The 23,475-nt window shown below is 48.1% G+C and overlaps 2 protein-coding genes and 3 gene segments (V, D, J or C); all 5 read right to left on the reverse strand.

Moving 5' to 3' along the window:
• LOC125695825 (immunoglobulin kappa light chain-like) overlaps window positions 1-19,157 on the reverse strand; it is a 29,026-nt gene extending 9,869 nt beyond the window's left edge. The window contains exons 1-3 of the mRNA XM_048950810.1: window positions 19,006-19,157; window positions 18,592-18,895; window positions 855-901 (exon numbers count right to left, since the gene is read on the reverse strand). Of these exons, the coding sequence (XP_048806767.1) occupies window positions 855-901; window positions 18,592-18,895; window positions 19,006-19,048 (394 nt within the window). The 5' untranslated portion in view covers window positions 19,049-19,157. The remainder of the gene's footprint in view (window positions 1-854; window positions 902-18,591; window positions 18,896-19,005) is intronic.
• LOC125695830 (Ig kappa chain V-VI region NQ5-61.1.2-like) lies at window positions 7,069-8,167 on the reverse strand. The segment is given in 2 exon segments: window positions 7,069-7,834; window positions 7,945-8,167. Coding segments are annotated over 2 exon segments (495 nt in total).
• LOC125695826 (probable non-functional T cell receptor gamma variable 10) lies at window positions 16,685-17,706 on the reverse strand. The segment is given in 2 exon segments: window positions 16,685-17,339; window positions 17,499-17,706. Coding segments are annotated over 2 exon segments (531 nt in total).
• A 505-nt stretch (window positions 19,158-19,662) lies between the features above and the next one.
• On the reverse strand, window positions 19,663-20,558 carry LOC125696472 (uncharacterized). Its single transcript, XM_048952198.1, has one exon. The coding sequence runs from the start codon at window positions 20,524-20,526 to the stop codon at window positions 19,663-19,665; it is 864 nt and encodes a 287-aa protein (XP_048808155.1). The 5' UTR covers window positions 20,527-20,558.
• A 136-nt stretch (window positions 20,559-20,694) lies between these two features.
• Window positions 20,695-21,489, reverse strand: LOC125696473 (T cell receptor gamma variable 9-like). The segment is given in 2 exon segments: window positions 20,695-21,170; window positions 21,265-21,489. Coding segments are annotated over 2 exon segments (519 nt in total).
• Window positions 21,490-23,475: the final 1,986 nt, after the last annotated feature.

Consider the following 23,475-nt stretch of genomic DNA (forward strand, 5'->3'; position numbering starts at 1 on the left):
CCTTAAACGCTCCCTTAAAGCACCATAAAATCAGCCCTAGAATTAGTGAACATTATGGTGAGAGCTGAGCAGCACAAACCCCCTGATCAGAATTTTTGTTATCAGAACATGAAGCAAAACCTTAATTAAACATCAAACCTCCCATTACCAATACACCCCATTTTCAGATGAGCAAAATTAGAGTTTCTATCCCAGGTACTTAGTCAAGCCAAACCACAGGCAGGCATCAAACATCTGAACGTTATGTGAAGCAATAAAATTCGATAGAGTATGTCAGTACTTTGGGAAAGGAAAATTAGTGTCTCTACAGTTCAGCACTCTTAATAATAACAACTGATAACATGTAATAAATGATACTAAGAGAGAGAGGGAGAGAGAGCAGTCTTTCAGCTGTGCAGGTCTTAAGACAGTTCTGGGCATTCTCCCACTATTTGGCAAAGTCAGACTGAGACAAAAATAAGCGTCTTGCTCTTCTTTGCTCTTCCAAGATTGCCAGTCTTTTGGAATGAATTAGACATGTCACAAGAGTGGAATATGCACCATTAAAGATAAAAAAATTAAAATCTTTTTTCTCTGAACATCATCTTCGCCACATTTAAATTCATCTTTAAGAAGAAAAAAAGGGGTTAATTTTATTCTCCACCGGAATAACTGCCTCATTTTTCCCATTTCATATACAAATACAAAACAATGATGTTGTGTTCTGCATCAGAAAATACTGTTTGCAGGTAAAATCCTGCAAAGCATTCTGTTTTAATCCTAGTGGGAGGTAAAGAACCAGAGCACATCACGTAGTCAACATCTAACAGTATGGAAATGCATTTCAGATGTAGTAAGTTTTATTTCCCACTCACCTGAAACAATAAGCTTAGTTCCACTTCCAAATATTTTCTCATCGCCATAGCACAGTGTGATAATGCTTAGCAATATCTTCTGCACTTCATTTTTCTTTCACAAGCCACAGAGATTATTTCTCTGATTTAGAAGCTGGTGATAATTTGGCCAGCATAATAATTGAAATTTTAGTATGGACTGAGTGCAATATTTAGAAATACCATGATTTTATTTTATTTTTTCATGGGGAATAAAATGTCCCAATTTTTAAATGTAGCATTTCCTGAAAAGAAAGTTGTGTCATGCATACTTACTATGCTTTAGCCCTTTTAGTGCTGGGATGTTTGTAACAAAATCTGCTGCTTCTAGCCTACCTCATTTTCTCTAAAGTAACTTTTAGCTGTTATTTTAATAAGAAATGTGGTTACATTATCATTCCCAAAGGAAAATAAAATTAATTACTTGGTATTTGTGGATTTAGATGAGGTATCTTGCACAATATTGCTGTGTGAAAATACCTTAGATTAAGGTACATCACACTCTTACTTCAAAGCCAATATTTTACATGCAGGGACCATATTCTAAACTAAAAAAACACCTGGTATGTGTTTAATGAAGTTTGTGGCTGTTCTGAGTGATTACACTGTTCCCTCTTTGGCAAAAATACCTGCCTGTATACAGACAAAATCTAACTGCAAACTGCAGGAAACTGCAACTTTCTTCTGCTTTTTGCAGTTTGGTTTGTTTATACTCACCTTGGTAAGCTCATGTATTTTCTGAGCAAGGCACTGTAGGCACTGCTGGATGCTTTATACTGACAGTAGCATTCATACTATAGACTGCACAGTTTTTGAGGAGTCACTGAAGGCAAAGGGAAGCCGCTTGCTTTAGGTACAGCCAGGACCACGACATTTATTCAATTCCTGGCAATTTTTCTTCCCCATTAATTTAGGCTGAATCACAGCTATAAACAAGCAAGTTTTGGCATTTCAGACTGGTTGAACTGAGAGCTGTTCTTTTCTCTCAATTCATTATTCTTTCCTGGAACAGCACAAGGAATGTATCCACCACAACATTTAAACTTCTACCTCTCCTCGTTTTTCCACCCCCCATCCTCAATAAATATTCAGAAATCTTTCCTGTGATCTCTCTATCCACTAGGTTGATATTCATGCCCACCAACACCCAACTGCAAGCACATTCACAGATTAGAGACAAAATATGACCTATCAGGCAGAAATTATTTTTCCTAAACACTTACATTAACAACTATAATAATCTAACAACACAAATAACGGTGTAAAAATCAGATTGGTATCAATGGTACTTACTTGAGACAATCAGCTTAGTTCCTGTGCCGAAGTATTTGATCCACACATTACACACTGTGGTTTAGCTTTGCAAAAATCTGAAGTGCTCTCATAACATGCAGTCACTGAAAACAAAAAGCCCTTTTTTACTATTCAAGCCCTTGGGGACTCCTTGAGGGTGGGCTGGCATTGCCTTGTTGGAGGATGTCAGGAATTTCAGATTTGCACTCAGTGTTCAGCAGATATATAATTCCCTTTAGATCAAATCTTTCTCTAAAAAGGTCCTAAATTGGTCAGATAACCCATCCACTTACAATGATTAAGTGAAGGTATCCTCTTCAATTTTACACACATGTCAGCCCATAGGATCATACATCTTAAGGAACCACATACACTCAGGTGATCACACGGCTCATCCTCAAGGGCGTACTCCACCTCTCATCCTACTACTAGGATACAATCCAGCACTGGGAGCCACTCTGCGGTCCATTGTGAAGGTGTCCATGTGCTGCATCTGCCATTTCCTGTCCCAGCACATGTCTGCTACCAGTCTGCCTCCTGAACTCGACCCCGACCCTGAAATAACCACTCACAGACATTTTTTCCTGTGTCAGCAGAGGATGATGAAGGCTGTTCCTTTGCACGCTTGTTCCTTTCAGCACAGCACAGGATAACATCTGAGAAAACCTAGGTACTGTGAGCCAGCCTGCGTGCTTAGCTTGACATGTCAAAGAAAAAGTCTGAATACTTCTGGGACACTGTGTGCCCTAATGACTACAAACCAATGTCAAGAAACTACGGTTTGTGGCTACAGGAAGGAACCAGACTGCAGATGGTTTAAGCAGTTCGGATCAACTTTCTGTTTAAGCAGATTTAAGAGAAACAGTCGTCTACTCTAAACTCTTCTGGGCAGAATTGTTGAATAGGCTGCCCAGTGAAATAAATGGTGGAGTCCCCATCTCTGGAGGTATCTAAAAGCCATGTGTATGTAGTGCTTAGGGACATGGATCAGTGATGGACTTAGTAGTGCTTGCTGGATATGAGGACTTCACAATCTTATGGGGCTTTTCCAACTTCAGAAATTCTATTATTTTTATGGCAAACATAATGCAATACCAGCAGTAACACAGGCAGAGAAAGAAGCTGACCAGTTCTTCCCCAGCTGTGTCTTGAGTCACGCTGTGAAGGATTCCACTGCATCTCATAGTTAGAAACACAGAAAGAAAAGCTCTGAGTGCTGCAGAAATATTGTCCAATTCCTCTGTGTGTTTTTGGCTTGCAAGCATTTGTAGGACAAAACTCAACAATAGCACATTTGGATACCAACTAGATACATGAAAGAGTGTCACCAGCATGGAAAAGAGCTGCTTTCTACTGAAGCAATCATAGAATCATGAAGGTTGGAAAAGACTGCTATGATCATCTAGTGCAACTGTCATCCATGCTGACAAACCACATCCCTAAGTGCCACATCCACCCTCTTGCTGAAAGCTTCCAGGGATGGGGACTCCACCGCTTCCCTGAGCAGCCTGTTCCAACACATCACCACTCCTGCTGAGAAGAAATTTTCCCTAGTATCCAAGCTGAACCACTACAAACAGTTCATGGCTATGCCTGAGGAAAAAGGAAGAGCACCTGAAGTGCTGAGGTTGGGTTATGTTTTAGACGTCCACTCTTTGCTTCAGCCTTGGCACCCTTGGCTTCCTTGAAATCCTGTCTTCTGGAAGCTGACATCTGTAAAGAGCTGGTCAGCAATGAGGAAATCCCCCACATGTTCAGGAGACTCCTCCATGCTGGGGAAGTGATCTGGGATCTTTCAAATGGTTTGTGGTTGAGCTGCTGGAGGAGTATTGATTGAAGTGATTGTTAGGCTGCTGCCACTGTGAGCATCCCAGTAGGCACAATAGCAGGTAGCAGCATCATCCAGAAGACACCAAGACATCCTCTGGAGACATTCAAGAACTTCTGGGACTTTACCCTGCGTCACCTGCTCTAACAAATCTGCTTTAGCAGGGAGGATGGACGGGATGATCTGCAGAGGTCCCTTCCAGCCCTTCATTGTTTGTGATTCTCTGCATCTGTGCAATGTTTGCGATTCTCTGCATCTGTGCAATGTTTGCTCTGGTCACAGCTGATAGCAGATGGAGTGAGAATGCTGGGGAATGAGGCAGTAACAATCCTGTGGTTCAGACTGAAGCTGAAGTTGAGTGGTTGAAGGAGTTTTGTGGCTTGATGGTTTCTGAGCATCTATCACAGTGAGGGTCCCAGTAGGCACAGTAGTAAGTAGCAGCATCATCTGTACTTACATCGTTTATTGTAAGAATACACAGATTCCGACTAGAAACTTTATCAACCATGTACTTGTTTCGTTGAAAGCCACTTTCAACTGTAGTTTTCCCTCCTGCAAAGAAGAGTAGCCTCTCTGGAGGTTTATTCTCCTTTTGTTGATACCAGTGTATGACGGTGCTATCAAAATGTCCTGGTAATTTCTTCATTTCACAGAACATACGTGCACTTTTCTGGAACCTGGTGATGGATATAGGACTCTGTATAGGAATTTCCTGTGCAAATCCGTCTGCAAGAGATAAAATGTGTAACTGATGTTATTAGCTGAAATTCAGGGATTAGGAAAGTAGTTAGTGCAGCAAAGGGCACCCTAAGAAGAAAACAAAAGAAAAAGGACTTACAAAACCACACAGTTGTGGCCATAAGAGCTGCCAGCATCAGCATGTTTGGTGCTCCCACTCAGCTGCTGTTGAGACTCAGAGGAGAATGAAAGGGGCCTTGGATGGAGGCTGCACTGAGTGGGAGGAGAAGTCTACAGTGATGTATTTTCTATGCATAGCAATACAGGGCTGTAATAACACATCAGCCTGATATTGAGTAAGACCTGCAAATGTTCCTTCAGGTTGCTTAAAGGTTTATCATCACATGTCCTTTTCAGAGAAATGCAACAACTATTGCTCAATCCAAGGACATCTATTTTGCATAAGAGCTACTGAGAAAGGACTGAGAGCAAGAGCAGCTGGGCATCAGTAGCAAGGCTTCCAGATGAGAGGACACCCTGGTGGTCATTGAGTGTGTGCCATCACTCAGAGTGGATAGGAGGTATGGCCTTTTCCATGTGGGGCCCCCTTCAACTGCCCCAGCATGCACACCCATCTCCAGCGCAATGAAATGCTCTCTGCCCATGCTGCCCTCTGCTGAAGAGCCGGTAGGTATCAGCGTTCAGCAACGGGCAGCAGCACCGTGAGCGTGTGCCCTGCCTTTGATTGGGAGCATGGGAGGAAATGCACAGCCACAGGATTTCAGTTCTGAGCCTCAGAAGAAATGCAAACACTTCGTGGAGAGAAAGACTGGAAAACAAAAGCAGAGACACATGGCAATGTGGTGTCTTGCTCGTATTGCTGAGAGCATTGGACGACTGCCTCTCTTCCTAGCAAACAGCAACGGCAAAAGCCGTTTCATTTCATGTCAGGACAGGCAGGTAGGTGGCTTCAGTGCATGAGCAAGGAGGAGAGAAGGATGGAACAGACTTGAAGGAGAAGGGAGAGAGATGCACGCACAGTCACTCCTTGCATCTGCTGTGTGGGCAACCTCAGTCAGTTACAACCACATTTGTGTTAGGGACCGTATGGAGAGAACATGAGACTAAACCCTGTGGCCAACATCTACCAGGACAGATGAACTGTGTCTCAGTCCATTGCTATTCTTCTGCCCACAGAGCAGAAATCTGCTTGGCACCTGGTCGTTCCAAATGATCTGTGGTTGAGCTGCTGAGGAAGTATTTGTTGTGGTGATTGTTTGGCATCTGCCACTGTGAGGGTCCCAGTAGGCACAGTAGTACGTGGCAGCATCATCTGGAATTACACTTCTTATGGTAAGAATGCAAAGATTCTGTCCAGAAATAGTTTGAATCCTGTATCTGTGCCTTTGGAAGCTCTCATCTGCTACTACTGTCCCTGATGAAAAGTAGATCATCCTGACTGGAGCTTTATTCTTCTGTTGATACCAGTGTATGACGGTGCTATCAAAATGTCCAGAGAAGTCCTTAAAATGACACTTCAGATCTGCATTTCCTTGTGACATGGTGATGGATACAGGGCTCTGTATGGGAGTTTCCTGTGCATGTCCATCTAGAATTAGAGAAAGAAAAAAAAGAAAAAAAAGAATAAGAAAAAGAAAAGCAGAAGAGGAGAAACTGTTATTCATTGGCAGCAATCTAGTTGGGAAGACATCTGTGAGGGCACAATCCATGGTTGCCTGTGAGGAAAAAGAAGCTGAAGCACTTACAAGACCAGGCAGTTGCAACCATCAGAGCTGCCAGCAGCAGCATGTCTGCTGCTCCTGCTCTGCTGTTGAGACTGAGAGATGTGGGGCCCTGGATGGGGACACACTGAGTGGGAGGAGAAGTCACCAGCAGTGTTTTTTCTGTGCATAACAACACAGGGCTGTGCTTGTCAAGAAGCTGCAGCAACCTGGGAAAGGACTGCAAGGACAGAAAGGCACGAGGGCACATTCAGCACGAGCAGCGTTCAGAGCCTTGCAAAACCACCACTATGGCAATCTCTGTGTGGCTGAAGGTCCAGTCTCTCCAGTGCACTACCTCACAGGATGTTGTGCCCGAGGCTTCTAATCAAATGCAGTACTCAGTTCTGGAGCTAACTGACAGACAAATGCCAGCTTTGCTCTGCATGGTGAAAAGAGGCTTTGACCATAGACTAATTCTTAGAACTCCGTGCACTGTGCTCAAAGGGCTCCTTGGAGAGCAGGCCCACGGAAGAAGAGAGAAGTTCTGTCTGGATGCAACAGGTGAGAACTTGACACAGTGAAATTGAGCCATCGGTGCTGCAGAAGGAGTTGGTAGTACCTGAAATGACAGCAGAGAAAGAATGAAGGAGGATCTAGAAGAACATGTAGCTTTCTCTCACTGCTTTGCTTGTGTGCCTCCGTTCAAGTGAGAGCCTGCAGGAGACAGAGATATGTTTCTCTGTTTGCTGTACAGCTTTCAATGAAGAAGGGAAATTTCCAACTACTCGTTGTCCACAGGCACACAGTCTGTGCCCACTGTCAGCTGAGTGCTCTGAGTACAGTCAGTTCTTTGCCACATCTGCAAAGTCACCGGTTTTTATCCTGAAGTGACTAAGACAGTTCAGTTTCTGCATGTTACAGCTATGTGTAAGTACAGAAGAAGTATTCTGAGAGTTAGTTAAGATAATTCATTTAGCATTTGCCATGTTAATCTTCTGCTTTTGCTCTCCTGCTGCAGAAAATCACCAGAGAAAGGTGGCCTAAAAAGAATCTGCATCTGGCAGGAGTTGAGAGCTTGAGGTTCAGAGTGCCAGATGCCTTTTTGTACGGCTTCCTTTGCCCATCTAATGCTGTGTAGCCTTGGTTATACCAATATGCACAGAGATAAGTACCAGTATCCCTCCGGGTTGCTTTCTTAATTGTCAGAACACTGTTGGAAGGATTTTTCTGCACATCAAATTTCAATTTGTCCTTGTTGTCATCGAAGATAGGTGAGGATCCAGGCATGTACAGTATCCTCTTGGGTGGCTCCCCGGGAAGCTGCCTGTACCAGTGCACAGTGGTTCCACTGCTCAGCTGGCACCTCATGGTGACTGGGCTGCCCTCCACCAGCCTGCTCTCTGCTGGGCTTTGCACCGGTGCAGCCTGTGCATCCCCACCTGCAAGGGAACAGGGAGAAACTGCACGTAGGCCAGGAGCCACCAAGCTCTGGAGCAGGGACTGTGTTCTCCATGCACAGGAGGGAGAGGAGAAGGGAAACGGCACTTACGGGACCAAAGTGAAGTCACAACGAGTAAGGGAAGCAACAGCATGGTGTCTGCAAGAGTGAGATGTAGAGCTGAGGCAGGGGAGACGTGTTATAAAGCCATCCAGGTGGAGAAGGCATCAGCAGCTGGGAGGAGGAAGTGACGCGTGGCTCATCCGATGGAAGGTCTTCAGCTCATTGCCAGGGAGTGCGTGTTTGTGTGCGGGAAACTCACTGGCAAATGAAAGCCCATCAGTAACACTGTAGACAGGACCTAAAATATTCAATCCAGCAACTGTTTGGTGTGCACATATCTATCTATCTGTCTGTCTGTCTATCTATCTATCTATCTGCTACATTCCATTTAATCTTACCCATCAATCTTGCTAAGCACACATGCAGAAGGCAGGGTTGTTCAGCTGTGCCCTTCCCCAGGTCACTCTGCTCTCCTCAGCCCCCCAGGGCTGTCCAAGATGCATCTTTCATCAGCCCTTCCTAGAAAGTGCTGCCTGCTTCTGTAGCACAAATGGACTAGGTCATGGTGAACTCCTGACCTCCTCATGCTTGGGACAACTCCATGGGCCTCCTCAGCCACCTGCACCAGCCCTGCATGTTGTTTGTCTCCACAAACAGCACCCCTACCACCGCATGTTCTTTCCAGAGTTGTTTCCCCTTCTCTGACTAAGAGAGTGAATCTGCTCTGGATCTTCTCCAGGTCTCTGTCACTGCAGCATGCACTACAGACCTCACGTCAGGACATGTTCTGTAAACTCCTACTGCCACTTTCCTTGTGACAGATCCATCATTTTGCATCCAGTCCTTCAGTGCTGCCATTCCAGCATTGAAAAAGTGAACATTAGGGGCAGGATGGCTACTGGTAGGGAGAGGAAACGATGGACTCATCTTGGAATTCCTTCCTCTGCTTAAGCTTGTGGGGACGCCTTGAAGGCTGAGAGATGGGGCCAGGAAGGCAGCTGTGTTTCTCGGCACTTGTATCAAAGTGTGCTGCTCAGGTTGCAGCCAGCTTTCTGTAAGGGCTGCCTGCAGGCTGCTCCTGCTGTGAGAGTCCCAGTAGGCACAGTAGTAGGTACCTTCATCTCCATCCTGTATGTTCTTAACTGAGAGAGTGCAGATATTATTCTCACTTTTATAAGACGAATATTTGTTCCTATAGGATTCTGAATCATAGGAAACTTGTGATTTTGCTGTCACAAAAAGGAGAAATTGAGGAGCTCTGGCAGGCAGTTGTCGGTACCAGTGGATGTAGGCAGCCTGGAAGTCATCTATGCCCTCGGCTTGGCACTCAATAGTCACAGTTGTGGATCTCTTTCTGGTAACAGATGGTGGACTCTGTTGCAGCAGCACTTGTGCATGTCCGTGTATCAGAAGGAGAGAAAAGGCAGCAAGCACTGCCAGCCTGCTGCCCGCAGGTGTACGCAGGACAGCCTGCTGCTGCTGCTGCAAGTGGAGCCGCCACGGGGAGGGGAATGGATGCATCCAGGCTTCAGCCAGGGCCAGAAGTGGCAGCAGCAGCAGCAGCAGCATTCTTCTCGTGGTGCCTGCGTGCTGTGCCCCAGAGAAAGCCCCCAGCTCTGTGGCAGGGACAGGGGCTGTGCCTGAGGGCAGGATGTGACTCACTGGCGGCCATCCAGAGAGGGGCCCTGCGCAGCCAGCAGGTGATGCTGTGAGAAAGCAGCACAACAGAGGGACCTTCTAGGCTGGGCCAAACGGTACAAGAAACGCAACCGTTTTAGAGCCCACATAGGATGTGCCTAGAATAAAGATGCAGAGGGAAGGTCCCACAAGTTGTCTGCATTGTAACGTCTCGTTCAGGAAGCAGAGCGTGTCTTTGTGCAGGTTCCCCATGGCTCTCTGCTGCTGTGCATCCCATCTGGCACAGCAGTAGGTAGCAGCATCTTGTGCAGGGAGTCTGCCCACTGTCAGGGTGCACTGGGACTTGGCGAGGTCCTTCTCGATGCTGAATTTCCCCTCATCGGACTCATTCTCAAGGAACAGCCTGGTTGCCATGTAGGCAATGTGCTTGGGAGCTGCCCCAGGCCTCCTGCGGTACCAGTGAATGAAGACTCTGTCAAAGCTGGAGATGGAGATGCAGCAGGTGATGAGCATCGTTTTGCTTTCAGGCTCTGTGATGGACACTGGACTTTGCTGCAGAGCTTGTGCAGAGCCACCTGAGGGGAAGCAAGAGAGAAACCGGGCAGCCAAAGCTGGAGCAGCAGAGGTTCCTGCTGTTCATGCAGGCAGCGGGGTGAGCAGGGCACGTACAGGAGAAACCAGCTGCCAGCATGAGAGCTGTCAGCAGCCACATGGCTGCTGCTCTCCTTCAGGCTTCCCTGCGTGGACAGCCGCAGTCTCACACTCGAGAGGTCCCACAGCAGATCCGAGCAGTGGAAACCACTTCTTTCTGTGATTCCCAATGAGGCTGCTCTACCTGCCGATAGGATCAGGAAGCATTTGCAGCCATTTCCACAACAGCAGCCCCGGCAGACAGCTGAGCTTAAACCGGACCGTGCCTCTTCCCAGTGCCGCTTCCTTTGCCTTCCCCCCCTCGCAGGCGGGCTGCCCACAGCAGCCGCACAGCCCCGTGTGCTGTTTGTCACGTCCTGCCTCTGCTGAGCTGCCCAGACAGGCAGCAGGGCAGCAGCAGGGGAGGCCTGCAGCCCCTGCCCCAGTGAGAGCGCAGCCAAGGAGTGTGCTGGCTGCTGGGGCTTCTGCAGGGCTGTGGGCTGCCCGTAAGCACAGTCATAGGTCGCTTCCTGTGCCTTTGCAACTTCTCACTGTACAGATGGGTCTGCCTGCTTGGGGCCAGCCCAGGATGTTTTTCTGTGAGACCCATCAGAGAGGACAGGCTCTCTCAATCCCGTGTAGAGAATTTACTGGAGGAGGCAGCTGGATCAGCCTGGAGAAGAGAAAGCTCTGGGGAAGTTTCATTGTTGCCTTCCATTATTTGAAAGGAGCATCTAAACAGGGGGGAAAGGGCTGTTTATGAGGGTGGATGGTGACAGGACAAGGGGGAATGGTTTTAAAGTGAGACAGGGGAGGTTTAGGTTGGATATTAGGGGAAGTTTTTCAACCAGAGGGTGGTGAGGCACTGGCACAGGTTGCCCAAGGAGGCTGTGGATGCCCCATCCCTGCAGGCATTCAAGGCCAGGCTGGATGTGGCTCTGGGCAGCCTGGGCTGCTGCTTGGTGACCCTGCTACTCAAGCCATTATTTTCCCAGCACTACAAATTTATCCAAGACACTCCCCATTTCTGCCTCTAATCTGATTGCAGTTTCTCATGCCAAGTCTTTCTTTTCAACTCTGTGGGATTCTGTGCACGCTCAAATTCTTGGGTACAATCTACACCTGGGCACTTTTCTTCCAACCTGGCTTGTCTCTGGTTCCTCACAGCTTCCTCTGCATAAAAGACAGAGTTGCTATGAGACTCAACAGATCAACCACATTTTACTAACAGTTCTGGGTTGTTTGTTCCTACAAAAACAAAACTGCATTGAGGTTTCTCTCTTATGTGGGATGAAGTCATCAAGTCTCGGAGCGGCTTAACCTGGCTCCATGCATCTCACAGCCTTCAGTGGCACCGCTCACCTGTTAGGAATGAGTTTTCTCAAGGAAAGGCAGACTTTGGGTGGCTTCATCCAGCTCAGTGCAGAGTACTCCCAAAGCACTGAGTGCTCACGGTGTCTGCAAGTCCCAGGGGAGTCCCAAGAGTGAGGTCTAGCTCCCTCCAGCAGCAAGAGTTACGTTCCTAACACAAAGCGTGAGCAAAGGGCTTGCCAGAAGAGCATTAGGACAACAGCTGATTGATTTCTGATGAAGGGCTTGCCTTCCATAACCATTAGATTTTCATAAGCTCTTGCTGCTGTTTTCCTGCCTTAATGGCCAAGCAGTTGGTAGTGAAAACATGGTGCTGTTGGAAACAAATGCATGTGGTCTGGTGAGAAGGGGGAAAACATGTAAGTTGAATTTATAGCTGTCCAATGAGCTGGAAGATGAGCAGGAGTGCTGTGCTGGCCTTGATCCTGCCCGTTGCTGCTTCAGGGCATCCAGGCACCAGGAGCTTGCAGGAAGTTGGACTGCTGCAGTGCACGTTCAGGTTTTCCTTCCTGCTCTGTCTGGCAGGTGCAGACAAACACAGGGGAAACCTGGAGTTCTTGCTATTCCAGGTCTTACCAATATCCACCTTCTGACACAAAGAGCAATTTTTTGTCCCTAAATCTTTGCTTTGTAAAACGAGCACGTGATGAAACTGCAACTTGCTCTTGCTGACTGCTTTGCCCAGAAAACCCAAATCTATGTACCACTGAGCAACTTCAGGAGCTCTGCCTTTCTCTGCCCCTGATTACAGTTAGCCATCAAGACTTTTCAGCAAAGCTCCCCTTTCCTGTGAAAGTCTCTGATGCTATATGGCTCATCTTTTCCTGTGTCAGCAGGATGATGAAGGCTGTTCCTTTGCACGCTTGTTCCTTTCAGCACAGCACAGGATAACATCTGAGAAAACCCAGGTAATGTGAGCCAGCCTGCATGCTTAGCTTGACATGTCAAAGAAAAAGTCTGAATACTTCTGGGACACTGTGTGCCCTAATGACTACAAACCAATGTGGACTAAGAAAGTACAAAAGCTTTGTGTCTGCAGAGAGGAACCAGACTGTGGATGGTGTAAGCAGGTGTAAGAGAAACAGCCATCTACTCTGAATTCTTCTGGGCAGGATTGTTGAACAGGCTGCCCACTGAAATAAATGGTGCAGTCCCCATCTCTGGAGGTAGTTAAAGGCCATGAGGGACACGGACTAGTACTGCAATTAGTAGTGCTAGATGGATGCGTGGACTTGATGACCTTCTGTTGCTTTTCCAACATAAGACATTCTATTATTTTTATGGAAAATGTGATGCAATACCAGCAGTAACATAGGCAGAGAAAGAAGCTGACCAGTTCTTCCACGGCTGTGTCCCGAGTCACGCTGTGAAAGATGCCACTGCCACCTTGGCTGTTCTTGCAGGGACTGGATTGTGTCCACAGCAGTGTGTAGATGGGAGGTCAGAAACACAGAAAGCAAAGCACTGTGTGCTGCAGAAAGATTGTCCAGTTCCTCTGTCTGTCTTTGGCTTGCAAGTATTAGCAGGACAAAATTCAGCAATAGCCATGGCCAGTTTGAACACCTAACACATACATGAAATTGTGTCACTTGTTCAGCCACCAGGCTCACATTCTTCAACAAGTTGCAGTTCAAAGATGAAAGTGTGCAGGGTCTCAGTTGTACCACAGTAAAGAAAAATACTGAAGAAAGGCTTGATGATAAGGAAAGACTTCTGTGGGTTATTTTCGTAGCCATGAGTGTCAACATGAACACTGAATCAGAAGCTAAGAGGCACGCATTGCTTAAAGGCAGAAATATGGAATGGTGCTCTTAGAGGAGGAAAGCTCTTTTTGTTGGGACTCGCTCTGGCATCGCAGCATCCGCCCTTCTGTAGTGATTGAGATGTGTTGTTCCTGTGATGACTGGGAGTGAAACACAAAGTGAAAGCAAGGATGATGAAACAGACTGACACAGCTCCAAAAAGGAGGAAAATACCCATCTCCGGGTCTCCAGAGGAATGAATAGAAAATCTTCCTTCTCCCTCAGTTGCTATCTTCTGAATCAAATTAAGACTTTATTCTTCACTGAAAATCTTAGGACCCTTCAAGCTAAAGACCTCTTTGTCGTCTTCTCAAGCAAAAGGCTCTGAAAATCTTCAGTCATCACCAGGAACAGGAGCATGAAAAAGCACTGCTTTGTACTGAAGAAATCATAGAATCATGAAGGTTGGCAAAGACTTGGCACCCTTGGCTTGCTTGAAATCCCTATCTTCTGGAAGCTGACATCTGTAAAGAGCTGGTCAGCAGTGAGGAAATCCCCCACGTGTTCAGGAGACTCCTCCATGCTGGGGAAGTGAGCTGGGATCTTTCAGATGGTTTGTGGTTGGGCTGCTGGAGGAGTTTTGGTCGAGGTGATTGTTGGGCTGCTGCTGTAGTGTGGGACCCAGTAGGCACAATAATAGGTAGCAGCATCATCTAGAAGTACATTTCTTATGGTAAGAATGCAAAGTTTCTGTCTAGAAATAGTTTGAATCATGTATCTGTGCCTTTGGAAGCTCTCATCTACTACAGTTGCTCCTGATGTGACGTAGATGATCCTCACCAGAGTTTTATTCTCCTTCTGTTGATACCAGTGTATGGCAGTCTTATCAAAATGTCCAGAGAACTCTTTAAAATGGCATTGCAGGCGTATGCTTCCTCGTGACTTGGTGATGGATACAGGGCTCTGTATGGGAATTTCCCACACAAGCCCACCTAGGAAAAAAATGGAAAAAAAAAAGAGAGGAGAAAATATGTTGTTTAGTGTTGGTTGTGAATTTGGGATAATACCTTTTAGCTCATCCACGGGTTCCTGTGAGGAAAAGTAAGCTTAAGGAACAGTACGAACAAGACCAAGTGGTTGTGGCCACAAGGGCTGCCAGCAGCAGCATGGTTGCTTGTCCTTCTCGGCTGCTGTTGAGACTGAGAACAGGAAATTGTCGCCAGTACAAGGAGCTGTGTTGCATGGGAGGAGGAGCTGACTCCTTTGGGGATGTGTTAATCCTTAAGGCGGTGAAGAGTTTTCCCTTAGAAAGGGGGCATGTGTGTTTGAAGACTGGAGTGCTGATAGTGGCATCCGCTTCAAAAGGAGCGGGCACCAACCACATGCATCAGGATGGGTTTGTGATTGACATGCTGGAAAGGAGCTCCATGGAGAAAGAGCCCGGGGTCCTGCAGGACAGCAGGTTGACCATGAGCCCGCATGGCCAAGTGTGGCCCTGTGGCCCAGAAGGCCAATGGGATCCTGGGGTTGGTTGAAAAGAGCGTGGCCAGCAGGTTGAGGGAGGTGATCCTCGCTTTCTGCTCTGCCCTGGTGACCCCACGTCTGGAGTGCTGCCTTCTCTTCTGGGCTTCTCGGTTCCAGAAAAGCAGGGAACTTCTAGAGAATCCAGCGGTGGGCCACAGAGGTGATAGGGGAATGGAGCCTCTGCCTTATGAGGAAAGGCTGAAAGACCTGCGACTGTTCTGCCTGGAGGAGACTGAGAAGGGATCTTATCAACGCTTGTAAAGATCTGAAGGGCAGGAGTCCAATGGATGGGCCAGGTTCCTTTGGGTGTTGCCCAGCAACAGGACAAGGGGAAAGATGTGTTACAAAACTAAACACAGGTGGTTCCATCTCAACTTGAGAGAAACCTTCTTTTCTTTGAGGATGACAAAGCAAAGGAACTGGCTGCCCAGAGAGGGGGAGGAATGCCCTCTAGTGACATGCAGGACCTTCTTGGACACTTTCCTGTGTCACCTGCTCTAAGGAATCTGCCTTAGCAGGGAGGATGGACTGGATGATCTGCAGAGGTCCCTTCCAGCCCTTTACTATTTGTGATTCTCTGCATCTGGGCAGTGTTTGCTCTGGTCACAGCTGATAGCAGATGGAGTGAGAAGGCTGGGGAATGAGGCAGTAACAGTCCTGTGGTTCAGACTGAAGCTGAAGTTGAGTGGTTGAAGGAGTTTTGTGGCTTGATGGTCTCTGAGCATCTCTCACGGTGTGGGTCCCAGTAGGCACAGTAGTAAGTAGCAGCATCATCTGCACTTACATTGTTTATTGTAAGAATGGACAGTTTCTGACTAGAAACTTCATCAGCCATGTACTTGTTCCCTTGAAAGCCACTTTCAACTGTAGTTTTCCCTTCTGCAAAGAAGAGTAGCCTCTCTGGAGGTTTATTCTCCTTTTGTTGATACCAGTGTATGACGGTGCTATCAAAATGTTCAAACAAGTCTCCAAAACGACACTGCAGACGTATACTGCCTTGTGACTTGGTGATGGATAGAGGGCTCTGAATGGGAACTTTCCATGCAAATTCATCTAGGAAATGAGAAAAAAAAAGAGGATAAATTGTTATTCAGAGACAATCAGGGATTTGGAAAGATATCTTTGAGCTAAACTTAAGAAAGCAGAAAGTACAAGACCAAGTGGTTGTGGTTGTAAGAGCTGCCAGCAGCAGCATGTTTGTTGCTTCCACTTTGCTGCTGTGGAGGAGCTGAATGAATGGGGCCTTGGCTGGAGACAGCACCAAGTGGGAGTCTGTGGTGATGGAAGTTTGGGGGGAGGAGGGGAAGAGAAAAAGAAAAGGAAACAAGAAAAAGAAAGGTAAAAGTGAGTGGTAATGATGTTATTCAGTGGCAACATTCCACTTGGGAAGATATCTGTTATGCCACCCGTGGGTGCCTGTGAGGAAAAAGAAGCTGAAGCACTTACAGGACCAGGCAGTTGCAACCATCAGAGCTGCCAGCAGCAGCATGTCTGCTGCTCCTGCTCTGCTGCTGTTGAGACTGAGAGAAGTGTGAGTGGGGCCCCCGGTGGGAGGAGAAATCTCCAGCAATGTTTTTCCTGTGTGTAATTTTTCTCCGCTGAAGAGCCAGTAGGTATCACCGTTCAGCAACGGGCAGCAGCACCGTGAGCGTGTGCCCTGCCTTTGATTGGGAGTGTGGGAGGAAATGCACAGCCACAGGATTTCAGTTCTGAGCCTCAGAAGAAATGCAAACACTTCGTGGAGAGAAAGACTGGAAAACAAAAGCAGAGAGACACGTGGCAATGTGGTGTCATGCTCGTACTGCTGAGAGCATTGGACGACTGCCTCTCTTCCTAGCAAACAGCAACGGCAAAAGCCGTTTCATTTCATGTCAGGACAGGCAGGTAGGTGGCTTCAGTGCATGAGCAAGAAGGAGAGAAGGATGGAACAGATTTGAAGGAGAAGGGAGAGAGATGCACGCACACAGTCACTCCTTGCATCTGCTGTGTGGGCAACCTCAGTCAGTTACAGCCACATTTGTGTTAGGCACCGTATGGAGAGAACATGAGACTAAACCCTGTGGCCAACATCTACCAGGACAGATGAACTGTGTCTCAGTCCATTGCTATTCTTCTGCCCACAGAGCAGAAATCTGCTTGGCACCTGGTCGTTCCAAATGATCTGTGGTTGAGCTGCTGAGGAAGTATTTGTTGTGGTGATTGTTTGGCATCTGCCACTGTGAGGGTCCCAGTAGGCACAGTAGTACGTGGCAGCATCATCTGGAATTACACTTCTTATGGTAAGAATGCAAAGATTCTGTCCAGAAATAGTTTGAATCCTGTATCTGTGCCTTTGGAAACTCTCATCTGCTACTACTGTCCCTGATGAAAAGTAGATCATCCTGACTGGACCTTTATTCTTCTTCTGTTGATACCAGTGTATGACGGTGCTATCAAAATGTCCAGAGAAGTCCTTAAAATGACACTTCAGATCTGCATTTCCTTGTGATATGGTGATGGATACAGGGCTCTGTATGGGAGTTTCCTGTGCATGTCCATCTAGAATTAGAGAAAGAAAAAAAAGAAAAAAAAAAAAAGAAGAAAAAGAAAAGCAGAAGAGGAGAAACTGTTATTCATTGGCAGCAATCTACTTGGGAAGGCATCTGTGAGGGCACAATCCATGGTTGCCCGTGAGGAAAAAGAAGCTGAAGCACTTACAGGACCAGGCAGTTGCAACCATCAGAGCTGCCAGCAGCAGCATGTCTGCTGCTCCTGCTCTGCTGTTGAGACTGAGAGATGTGGGGCCCTGGATGGGGACACACTGAGTGGGAGGAGAAGTCACCAGCAGTGTTTTTTCTGTGCATAACAACACAGGGCTGTGCTTGTCAAGAAGCTGCAGCAACCTGGGAAAGGACTGCAAGGACAGAAAGGCACGAGGGCACATTCAGCACAAGCAGCGTTCAGAGCCTTGCAAAACCACCACTATGGCAATCTCTGTGTGGCTGAAGGTCCAGTCTCTCCAGTGCACTACCTCACAGGATGTTGTGCCCGAGGCTTCTAATCAAATGCAGTACTCAGTTCTGGAGCTAACTGACAGACAAATGCCAGCTTTGCTCTGCATGGTGAAAAGAGGCTTTGACCATAGACTAATTCTTAGAACTCCGTGCACTGTGCTCAAAGGGCTCCTTGGAGAGCAGGCCCACGGAAGAAGAGAGAAGTTCTGTCTGGATGCAACAGGTGAGAACATGACACAGTGAAATTGAGCCATCGGTGCTGCAGAAGGAGTTGGTAGAACCTGAAATGACAGCAGAGAAAGAATGAAGGAGGATCTAGAAGAACATGTAGCTTTCTCTCACTGCTTTGCTTGTGTGCCTCCGTTCAAGTGAGAGCCTGCAGGAGACAGAGATATGTTTCTCTGTTAGCTGTACAGCTTTCAATGAAGAAGGGAAATTTCCAACTACTCGTTGTCCACAGGCACACAGTCTGTGCCCACTGTCAGCTGAGTGCTCTGAGTACAGTCAGTTCTTTGCCACATCTGCAAAGTCACCGGTTTTTATCCTGAAGTGACTAAGACAGTTCAGTTTCTGCATGTTACAGCTATGTGTAAGTACAGAAGAAGTATTCTGAGAGTTAGTTAAGATAATTCATTTAGCATTTGCCATGTTAATCTTCTGCTTTTGCTCTCCTGCTGCAGAAAATCACCAGAGAAAGGTGGCCTAAAAAGAATCTGCATCTGGCAGGAGTTGAGAGCTGGAGGTTCAGAGTGCCAGATGCCTTTTTGTACGGCTTCCTTTGCCCATCTAATGCTGTGTAGCCTTGGTAATACCAATATGCACAGAGATAAGTACCAGTATCCCTCCGGGTTGCTTTCTTAATTGTCAGAGCACTGTTGGAAGGATTTTTCTGCACATCAAATTTCAATTTGTCCTTGTTGTCATCGAAGGTAGGTGAGGATCCAGACATGTACAGTATCCTCTTGGGTGGCTCCCCAGGAAGCTGCCTGTACCAGTGCACAGTGGTTTCACTGCTCAGCTGGCACCTCATGGTGACTCGGCTGCCCTCCACCAGCCTGCGCTCTGCTGGGCTTTGCACCGGTGCAGCCTGTGCATCCCCACCTGCAAGGGAACAGGGAGAAACTGCACGTAGGCCAGGAGCCACCAAGCTCTGGAGCAGGGACTGTGTTCTCCATGCACAGGAGGGAGAGGAGAAGGGAAACGGCACTTACGGGACCAAAGTGAAGTCACAACGAGTAAGGGAAGCAACAGCATGCTGTCTGCAAGAGTGAGATGTAGAGCTGAGGCAGGGGAGACGTGTTATAAAGCCATCCAGGTGGAGAAGGCATCAGCAGCTGGGAGGAGGAAGTGACGCGTGGCTCATCCGATAGAAGGTCTTCAGCTCATTGCCAGGGAGTGCGTGTTTGTGTGCGGGAAACTCACTGGCAAATGAAAGCCCATCAGTAACACTGTAGACAGGACCTAAAATATTCAATCCAGCAACTGTTTGGTGTGCACATATCTATCTATCTATCTGTCTGTCTGTCTGTCTATCTGTCTGCTACATTCCATTTAATCTTACCCATCAATCTTGCTAAGCACACATGCAGAAAGCAGGGTTGTTCAGCTGTGCCCTTCCCCAGGTCACTCTGCTCTCCTCAGACCCCCAGGGCTGTCCAAGATGCATCTTTCATCAGCCCTTCCTAGAAAGTGCTGCCTGCTTCTGTAGCACAAATGGACTAGGTCATGGTGAACTCCTGACCTCCTCATGCTTGGGACAACTCCATGGGCCTCCTCAGCCACCTGCACCAGCCCTGCATGTTGTTTGTCTCCACAAACAGCACCCCTACCACCGCATGTTCTTTCCAGAGTTGTTTCCCCTTCTCTGACTAAGAGAGTGAATCTGCTCTGGATCTTCTCCAGGTCTCTGTCACTGCAGCATGCACTGCAGACCTCACGTCAGGATATGTTCTGTAAACTCCTACTGCCACTTTCCTTGTGACAGGTCCATCATTTTGCATCCAGTCCTTCAGTGCTGCCATTCCAGCGGCGAAAAAGTGAACATTAGGAGCAGGATGGCTGCTGGTAGGGAGAGGAAATGATGGACTCATCTTGGAATTCCTTCCTCTGCTTAAGCTTGTGGGGACGCCTTGAAGGCTGAGAGATGGGGGCAGGAAGGCAGCTGTGTTTCTCGGCACTTGTATCAAAGTATGCTGCTCAGGTTGCAGCCAGCTTTCTGTAAGGGCTGCCTGCAGGCTGCTCCTGCTGTGAGAGTCCCAGTAGGCACAGTAGTAGGTACCTTCATCTCCATCCTGTATGTTGTTAACTGAGAGAGTGCAGATATTATTCTCATTTTTATAAGACGAATATTTGTTCCTATAGGATTCTGAATCATAGGAAACTTGTGATTTTGCTGTCACAAAAAGGAGAAATTGAGGAGCTCTGGCAGGCAGTTGTCGGTACCAGTGGATGTAGGCAGCCTGGAAGTCATCTATGCCCTCAGCTTGGCACTCAATATCCACAGTTCTGGATCTCTTTCTGGTAACAGATGGTGGACTCTGTTGCAGCAGCACTTGTGCATGTCCGTGTATCAGAAGGAGAGAAAAGGCAGCAAGCACTGCCAGCCTGCTGCCCGCAGGTGTACGCAGGACAGCCTGCTGCTGCTGCTGCAAGTGGAGCCGCCACGGGGAGGGGAATGGATGCATCCAGGCTTCAGCCAGGGCCAGAAGTGGCAGCAGCAGCAGCAGCAGCATTCTTCTCGTGGTGCCTGCGTGCTGTGCCCCAGAGAAAGCCCCCAGCTCTGTGGCAGGGACAGGGGCTGTTTCTGAGGGCAGGATGTGACTCACTGGCGGCCATCCAGAGAGGGGCCCTGCACAGCCAGCAGGTGATGCTGTGAGAAAGCAGCACAACAGAGGGACCTTCTAGGCTGGGCCAAACGGTACAAGAAACGCAACCGTTTTAGAGCCCACATAGGATGTGCCTAGAATAAAGATGCAGAGGGAAGGTCCCACAAGTTGTCTGCATTGTAACGTCTCGTTCAGGAAGCAGAGCGTGTCTTTGTGCAGGTTCCCCATGGCTCTCTGCTGCTGTGCATCCCATCTGGCACAGTAGTAGGTAGCAGCATCTTGTGCAGTGAGTCTGCCCACTGTCAGGGTGCACTGGGACTTGGCGAGGTCCTTCTCAATGCTGAATTTCCCCTCATCGGACTCATTCTCAAGGAACAGCCTGGTTGCCATGTAGGCAATGTGCTTGGGAGCTGCCCCAGGCCTCCTGCGGTACCAGTGAATGAAGACTCTGTCAAAGCTGGAGATGGAGATGCAGCAGGTGATGAGCACCGTTTTGCTTTCAGGCTCTGTGATGGACACAGGACTTTGCTGCAGAGCTTGTGCAGAGCCACCTGAGGGGAAGCAAGAGAGAAACCGGGCAGCCAAAGCTGGAGCAGCAGAGGTTCCTGCTGTTCATGCAGGCAGCGGGGTGAGCAGGGCACGTACAGGAGAAACCAGCTGCCAGCATGAGAGCTGTCAGCAGCCACATGGTTGCTGCTCTCCTTCGGGCTTCCCTGCGTGGACAGCCGCAGTCTCACACTCGAGAGGTCCCACAGCAGATCCGAGCAGTGGAAACCACTTCTTTCTGTGATTCCCAATGAGGCTGCTCTACCTGCCGATAGGATCAGGAAGCATTTGCAGCCATTTCCACAACAGCAGCCCCGGCAGACAGCTGAGCTTAAACCGGACCGTGCCTCTTCCCAGTGCCGCTTCCTTTGCCTTCCCCCCCTCGCAGGCGGGCTGCCCACAGCAGCCGCACAGCGCCGTGTGCTGTTTGTCACGTCCTGCCTCTGCTGAGCTGCCCAGACAGGCAGCAGGGCAGCAGCAGGGGAGGCCTGCAGCCCCTGCCCCAGTGAGAGCGCAGCCAAGGAGTGTGCTGGCTGCTGGGGCTTCTGCAGGGCTGTGGGCTGCCCGTAAGCACAGTCATAGGTCGCTTCCTGTGCCTTTGCAACTTCTCACTGTACAGATGGGTCTGCCTGCTTGGGGCCAGACCAGGATGTTTTTCTGTGAGACTCATCAGAGAGGACAGGCTCTCTCAATCCCGTGTAGAGAACTTACTGGAGGAGGCAGCTGGATCAGCCTGGGGAAGAGAAAGCTCTGGGGAAGTTTCATTGTTGCCTTCCATTATTTGAAAGGAGCATCTAAACAGGGGGGAAAGGGCTGTTTATGAGGGTGGATGGTGACAGGACAAGGGGGAATGGTTTTAAAGTGAGACAGGGGAGGTTTAGGTTGGATATTAGGGGAAGTTTTTCAACCAGAGGGTGGTGAGGCACTGGCACAGGTTGCCCAAGGAGGCTGTGGATGCCCCATCCCTGCAGGCATTCAAGGCCAGGCTGGATGTGGCTCTGGGCAGCCTGGGCTGCTGCTTGGTGACCCTGCTACTCAAGCCATTATTTTCCCAGCAATAGGAATTTATCCAAGACACTCCCCATTTCTGCCTCTAATCTGATTGCAGTTTCTCATGCCAAGTCTTTCTTTTCAACTCTGTGGGATTCTGTGCACGCTCAAATTCTTGGGTACAATCTACACCTGGGCACTTTTCTTTCAACCTGGCTTGTCTCTGGTTCCTCACAGCTTCCTCTGCATAAAAGACAGAGTTGCTATGAGACTCAACAGATCAACCACATTTTACTAACAGTTCTGGGTTGTTTGTTCCTACAAAAACAAAACTGCATTGAGGTTTCTCTGTTATGTGGGATGAAGTCATCAAGTCTCGGAGCGGCTTAACCTGGCTCCATGCATCTCGCAGCCTTAAGTGGCACCGCTCACCTGTTAGGAATGAGTTTTCTCAAGGAAAGGCAGACTTTGGGTGGCTTCATCCAGCTCAGTGCAGAGTACTCTCAAAGCACTGAGTGCTCACGGTGTCTGCAAGTCCCAGGGGAGTCCCAAGAGTGAGGTCTAGCTCCCTCCAGCAGCAAGAGTTACATTCCTAACACAAAGCGTGAGCAAAGGGCTTGCCAGAAGATCATTAGGACAACAGCTGATCGATTTCTGATGAAGGGCTTGCCTTCCATAACCATTAGATTTTCATAAGCTCTTGCTGCTGTTTTCCTGCCTTAATGGCCAAACAGTTGGTAGTGAAAACCTGGTGCTGTTGGAAACAAATGCGTGTGGTGAGAAGGGGGAAAACATGTAAGTTCAATTTATGGCTGTCCAAAGAAGTGCAAGATGAGCAGGAGTGCTGTGCTGGCCTTGATCCTGCCCGTTGCTGCTTCAGGGCATCCAGGCACCAGGAGCTTGCAGGAAGTTGGACTGCTGCAGTGCACGTTCAGGTTTTCCTTCCTGCTCTGTCTGGCAGGTGCAGACAAACACAGGGGAAACCTGGAGTTCTTGCTATTCCAGGTCTTACCAATATCCACCTTCTGACACAAAGAGCAATTTTTTGTCCCTAAATCTTTGCTTTGTAAAACGAGCACGTGATGAAACTGCAACTTGCTCTTGCTGACTGCTTTGCCCAGAAAACCCAAATCTATGTACCACTGAGCAACTTCAGGAGCTCTGCCTTTCTCTGCCCCTGATTACAGTTAGCCATCAAGACTTTTCAGCAAAGCTCCCCTTTCCTGTGAAAGTCTCTGATGCTATATGGCTCATCTTTTCCTGTGTCAGCAGGATGATGAAGGCTGTTCCTTTGCACGCTTGTTCCTTTCAGCACAGCAC

The sequence above is a fragment of the Lagopus muta genome, chromosome 7 (assembly GCF_023343835.1).
Source record: "Lagopus muta isolate bLagMut1 chromosome 7, bLagMut1 primary, whole genome shotgun sequence".
In the NCBI taxonomy this organism is placed as follows: domain Eukaryota; kingdom Metazoa; phylum Chordata; class Aves; order Galliformes; family Phasianidae; genus Lagopus; species Lagopus muta.

Excerpts from the sequence above, each read along its gene's own strand:
- LOC125696472 (XM_048952198.1), bottom strand. The coding sequence starts at position 20,526 with ATGCTGCTGCTGCTGCTGCTGCCACTTCTGGCCCTGGCTGAAGCCTGG.